We start from the raw sequence: 6,000 nt of genomic DNA, 5'->3' as shown, positions 1-6,000 counted from the left end.
AGTCTGAGATGGTTGAGAAACATATGGCAGGCCCTCCAAAGTTCTAGAATACAAACATTCAACAATATATTTTCCACTATATTGTGTTCCAAATGAATCCATCTGGTATTGGTCTCTTCAGTTCCATCAGGAGAAGATAAAATTTGGAGATGAGCATTAATACCTCTGCTCTTGTTTTTGTCCTTCCAGGTAGCCTATGTGACCACAAATTTGATCACAGGTGGCAGGTTTTGACATTCAACAACAACAATACATCACCATTAACGAGAAGAATGACAGTTTCCTAAATCCTAGTGAGAAAGAGCTTGTGGGGTTGGAATTAGAAATTCTCTTTGAAGAATCTGAAGTTGAGCTGTTCACAGTGACTCTTCAGCACCTTGGCTGAACACCTGAAGCAGAGGAGGAGAGAGAAGAGGAAGGGGTGAAGGAGACTGGTCACAGATTTAGAGCAGGAAGAGGACTTAGAAATAATGCACCTCAACCTCCTAATTTTATAGATGAGGAAATTGTGGTCCAGAAAAGGGAGGTGGATTGAAATAGGTGGGAAATCTTGGTTGAAGACAGAAATGAAACCAAGTCTCTGTCACTAACTCCATGACCCTCAAACAAGGCACATAATTTTAACTTCTGAGTCTTCTCCTTCTTCCTCTACTGGGGTGGCCTCTCCACTATGTGCTGTAGAAGTTATAGAGACCATAGCAATGTCTCCCCATGATCTTAAATTATATCTAAACACTTGCTCTGAGTCCTATGCATGGTTCCTCAGTTTCCCTATTTTTTTTGGAGGGGGGAAGGCAGGGCAACTGGGGTTAAGTGACTTACCCAAGGTCACACAGCTAGTAAGTGTGTCAAGTGTCTGAGGCTGGATTTAGACTCAGGTCCTCCTGACTCCAGAGCCAGTGCTCTACTCACTGTACCACCTAGCTGCCCCAATTTTCCCATTTTAGAAATGTAAAGGATCATCCCTATTTTCCCTGGGAGAGAAGAGGTATTGCTCTATGGGTAAGTTCCTAGATGGGAAGGAGAACCACAGGATAGTATGAAGGTGCTAATGTGTGTGATTAAACTGTATTATAATTCTGTGACGCCTTCAGGTCCTTACTTTGCTCCAGTCTGGTCTCCCTGGCTGGGTCCTTGTCTTCAGCCCAGTGATGGAGTCTTTATTTTCTTTCTTAGCCAGGAGATCAAGTGCCATCTGTAGGCCAATGGCCTTCATGTCATTCTTGCCCAGGGCTGAAGTCATGTACATGTGCAACTCCAGGAAATGGTCTGGGGGCAAGAGAAGAGGGAACATGCTTTGAAGAGAGGCCAGTTCAACTGAGGTAGGATATGATCCAGTTCTACCCCTTCTGGGGGTTTGAGGTAGCAATGGAAAAGCCCTGAAATGAATTTATTTAACCAATTTCTAATTCAATATTTGAAAATATTTATGGTTTCACAAGTGTGGGCATTCCTCAAGACAGATCCCAATCCCCTTAGCACCTTCCTTGACTTTTCCTGTCCCTACCCCATTCCCAGGTTCTGTTTATTAGGGTGCACGTGAGTGCTACCTCATTTGCAGGCCATACCAGCCTCTGAGACTCCCTGACCATCTCAGCTTACCTCCCGGCTCCTCTTCAGCCTGATCCATCTCAAGCTTTGTCAGCAAACTCACAAACCATTCAAATGACTTCTGGTCTCGGTTGATCCAAATGAAGTCCACCTAGTGATATTAATCCATCAAGTTGGTAAATATACGATTAGCTTTTTTCGTTAACTTTTTCAGGTACTTTCAGTCCAGTTGATTATCTGAGTACCTGCTATCTACAAGGCTCTGGGTGAAGAGTATTTCACATTTATTCTCACATTTATTCCTTATGACAACCACTTGTGGTACTACTACTACTATTGCTACTACTACTACTACTACCACAACTACTACTACTACCACTACTACTACTACTACTACTACCACTACTACTACTACTACTACTACTACTACCACTACTACTACTACCACCACCACTACTACTACTACCACTACTACTACCACTAGTACTACTACTGCTGCTGCTGCTAGCTAGCATTTATATAGCATTTCAAGGTTTACAAAGTGCTTTTAAAAAATTTTTCACATTAGTCATGTTATATAAAAGAATTCTAATAAATGGGAGAAATCATGAGAAAGAAAAAACAAAACAAAACAAAAAGAGAGAGCAAATGGTATTCTTCACTCTGCATTCAGACTCCGTAGTTCTTTCTCTGGATGTGGATAGCATTTTCCATCGTGAGTCCTTTGGAATTATTTTAGGTCCTTGCATTGCTGAGAAGGGCTAAGTTTATCAAAGCTGGTCATCATGCAATGTGGCTGTAACTGTGTACAATGTTCTCCTGGTTCTGCGCCCTTCACTCAGCATCAGTTCATTCAAGTCTTTCCAGGTTTTCCCAAAGTCTGCCTGCTCCTCATTTCTTATAGCACAATAGTATTCCATTACATTCATATGCCACAACTTATTCAGCCATTCCTCAATTGATGGGCACGCCCTCTACAAAGTGCTTTACAAATATTATTTCATTTTATCCTCACAACAACCTTGAGAGGTAGGTACTATTTTAATCCCCATTTTACAATTGAGGAAACTGAGGCAAAGGGAGGTTAAGTAATTGTCCAGGGTTATACAGCTCGTAAGTGTCTGAGGACGGACACAAACTCGGGCCTTCCTGACTCCAGGTTCCGTGCTCCACCTAGATGCCAGGATTTCCTTACATTCATTGACCTATGATTATAATGCTTATTTTTCAGATGAGAAAGTTGAGACCCAAATAAGTCATGAGATCATAAAATCATATATTTTGAGCCGAAAAGGACCTTGGAGGTAGTCAAGTGCAACCTGCTCATTTTGGAGATAAGAAAAGTTAGGTTGAGAAAATTAAGTGACTTGTTCAAGCTTAGACAGACAGCCAGGACACAACCCTGAATGTTCTGTCTCTCGACCCTTCCATTGGAATACCTAGGACTGGATGCCCTGCTTCATCATAAAACTCAGGCTGATTTTCTGTGTAAGTGTACACCCATTTGATCTGTTGCAGATGCAGTATAGTGAAAAGTGTGCCAGACCTGGACTATGGAGAACTGGGTGGGAAGTCTGGTTGTCTTCCTTATTTGATTATAAGTTCTTTGAGGGCGAGGACTACCCTTTTGTATCCCCAGGGCTTAGCACAGTGCCGGCATGTAGGCTCTTAATAAATGTTTATTAAATTGAATTAAAATCAGAAGAATAATACTTGGCAACCACTGAGCAGTCGTCAGGAAAGAGCTGTGTGACCTTAAAGTGCTATCTAAATGTAAGCAGTTATTATGGTTAATAGAATGGGGCCATGTCAGTGATCATTCTCTCTCGGCACCAGCATGTTGCCTACGGCAAATGGAATCACAGCTTCTGAAAGTTAGAAGTCATCTAGCTGGACCCCCTCATTTGGCAGTGGAGGAAACTAGGGCCCAAAGAGAAGTAACCTATCTAAGGTCACATAGCTGGTTTGGCAGCAGAGCCGAGTCTAGAACCAATGTCAATAGTTGCAAATCTAGATCTGGAAGGGGCTTCCAAAGGCCATCAAGTTGGACCTCTTCATTTTACATACGCGGAACCTGAGGCCCAGAGAGGCAGTGGGTGACAGAACCAGGATTTGAACTCAGGCCTTTTGACTCCAAATTCTGCAACTTTACTGTGAGGTCTCTCCTGACTCTCAAAAAAGTTTCCTTTCTGGCCTAGATGCTTAATAAAGAGACCATCTCACATTGCTTTGGGTACAGTGAGTGAGTTTGGAGGAGGTCCTTGTCCATTTCCCAAACCTCCCAGTGCTACCTTCTGTACTCAGCTCCCAGCCATGGCCATACACCCTGCAGCCTTGCCAAGAATACATGAAAAACTCACCTATTCTCCCTGAAGGCTATTTCAAAAGGGATGTAGGGGGTGAGGAGTGGTAACCTTTTGCAAAATGAAAGAATTAGAGCAGGGATTCTTAACCTTTTTGGTGACATGGACCCCTTGACAGTCTTGAGAAGCCTATGGATTCCTTCTTGGAATAATGTTTTTAAAGGTATAAAATAAAATACAAAGGAAGCCAAAAGCTAGTGAAAATAGGGATGTATTTTTTTTTCTATCCAAATTCATGGACTTCTCAAAGAATCCCTAGCTAGGGGGAGCTTCAGAAAAGATTGTGGGAACCACAGCATTCCTACCACCACCAACACCACCAGAGACTGTTATTTAAATGGCCAAGGAATACTATTTTTCCCTCTATCCCTACTCTCACAGCATTAGACACATTTTCCCTACTAGAAATTTATTTCTTTGTATTAATGAATTCCTAGCTTTCAAAATGAGACACATAATTCTTTATTTAAATGTAAACTTAGGAGGCATTAGAATCACAGACTCTTCAACATCTAATAGAGCCTCTCACTCAATGCAAGAACCCTCTCTGCAGTGTCCTTGACAAAGATTCAAATACTTCTCATGACAGAGAACTCATTCCTGTGAAAGCCAAGCCCCTCATTTTGTTGTATAACAACTCTAATTGCTATGCATAATCTAAATCTTCCTCTCTGCCTCCCCAGATCATACACACCTGCCAGTCCTAATTTTTCCCTCAGAAACCATACAGAATAAGTCTGATCCTTCTTCCATGCGACAGCCTTTCCCATCTGTTTTGATTAGTTTAATCGGATGGTTTCTTCCTGATAGGTAATCAAGATCCTCTCACAGAAAGGGTGGATGAAACAGAGGAGGGGGAGAGCAGCTCCCCTGGGATAGGGCAGCATGAGAACACTGGGCATCTGGGAAAGCAGGATGGGGGGTGGGGGCAGGGCTGGGAGAGGGCGTGGGAAAGTAATGAAGTGTTCCAGCAGGTAAAGAGTCATCTTATTCCCCCCTTCCTCTGTGAAGGATATTCTCCTTTTGGGTTGTTATAGAGAAAGATGTGGTCCCAGCCACCCCACCCTTAGAAAACCATGACATACCTTCTGCAGCTTCATCTCACCATCCCTGACATTCTCACACCAGGAGTAAAAGCACTTGGGGCATTTTCGCTTTCTCTTTTGGTACCTGAGTAAAGTCAGACAGAGAGGGCCAATGAGAAAGTTTGGAAGCTGGAGTATGAAAAATGAAGAAAGAGGAACAAGGGAGAAGAGGAAAAGAGAAGGGAAGAAAGAGGGTGTAGTGTACCAAGATACTGAAGGAACTGGGTTGTTGGGTTTTTTTTTAAGTTAACCCTCTACACTCCCACAATGCCAGTTGTAACTGTCATTAGCAAAGAAGCTATGGACAGACCTGAGGCAGTTGGGCTTACCTTTGGCCCCAGGTAACTTGATCTGGGACTGGCTATGGACTCTGGGTACACACAAAATCAGTTTTTAGGACTTTGGTGATGAGCTCCTGAGACCGTAGGGAACCTCCTTTCTGTCTGCTTTTAATTTTCTTGTTGCCACTTTTATTTTCCTGAATTGCTTTTAATTGTCTTGGAAACTACTTTTACCCCTTGGATATTTGATTATGTTTTAATTAAACAGGAAGTTTATTTGACCCCTCAGGCAGTGAGTGATCCAATACATCAGAAGCAAAACCCCAGCAAGGATAGGCTTGTTAGATAAGAAAAACAGAAGAAAAAGAAGGGGGCAAGACTTCAGGAGATAGGGGCTGTAATGACAGGTGAAATCAGAGATAGCCAAGGAAACAAAGGTTCAAGCTTCTGAGCATGTCGAGGTATTAAATCATGCGTTGCAATTGTATAACAATGCCCGCTCAGCTTGGCATTGGACCCCAAATAAAGGGGGAGACAGATTTTCGTGCATTAAAAGAAAACAGTTAACAGGATATAAACCAGGATACAAGATTAAGTAATCTGATTTCTAATTGGAGGAAAGATTAGGGACTTTCCAAGTGGGGAGGGGGATGAATGAGTTTTGGGAGTTGGGAGGTGGGAGAGTGAGCTAGCGGACTTTGGGGGATGTGAAACAGGACA

The 6,000-nt window shown here is 42.6% G+C and overlaps 1 protein-coding gene across 1 annotated transcript in view; it reads right to left on the bottom strand.

The window, feature by feature from the left end:
- Nucleotides 1-319: 319 nt before the first annotated feature.
- NOX5 (NADPH oxidase 5) overlaps nucleotides 320-6,000 on the bottom strand; it is a 41,547-nt gene continuing 35,866 nt past the window's right edge. The window contains exons 14-18 of the mRNA XM_036736584.1: nucleotides 5,000-5,084; nucleotides 1,603-1,702; nucleotides 1,103-1,269; nucleotides 653-675; nucleotides 320-389 (exon numbers count right to left, since the gene is read on the bottom strand). Of these exons, the coding sequence (XP_036592479.1) occupies nucleotides 320-389; nucleotides 653-675; nucleotides 1,103-1,269; nucleotides 1,603-1,702; nucleotides 5,000-5,084 (445 nt within the window). The remainder of the gene's footprint in view (nucleotides 390-652; nucleotides 676-1,102; nucleotides 1,270-1,602; nucleotides 1,703-4,999; nucleotides 5,085-6,000) is intronic.

The sequence above is a fragment of the Trichosurus vulpecula genome, chromosome 8, assembly GCF_011100635.1.
Source record: "Trichosurus vulpecula isolate mTriVul1 chromosome 8, mTriVul1.pri, whole genome shotgun sequence".
Lineage (NCBI taxonomy): Eukaryota > Metazoa > Chordata > Mammalia > Diprotodontia > Phalangeridae > Trichosurus > Trichosurus vulpecula.
Note: the sequence above shows the minus strand (reverse complement) of the source record. Positions and strands in the feature narration are given on the sequence as shown.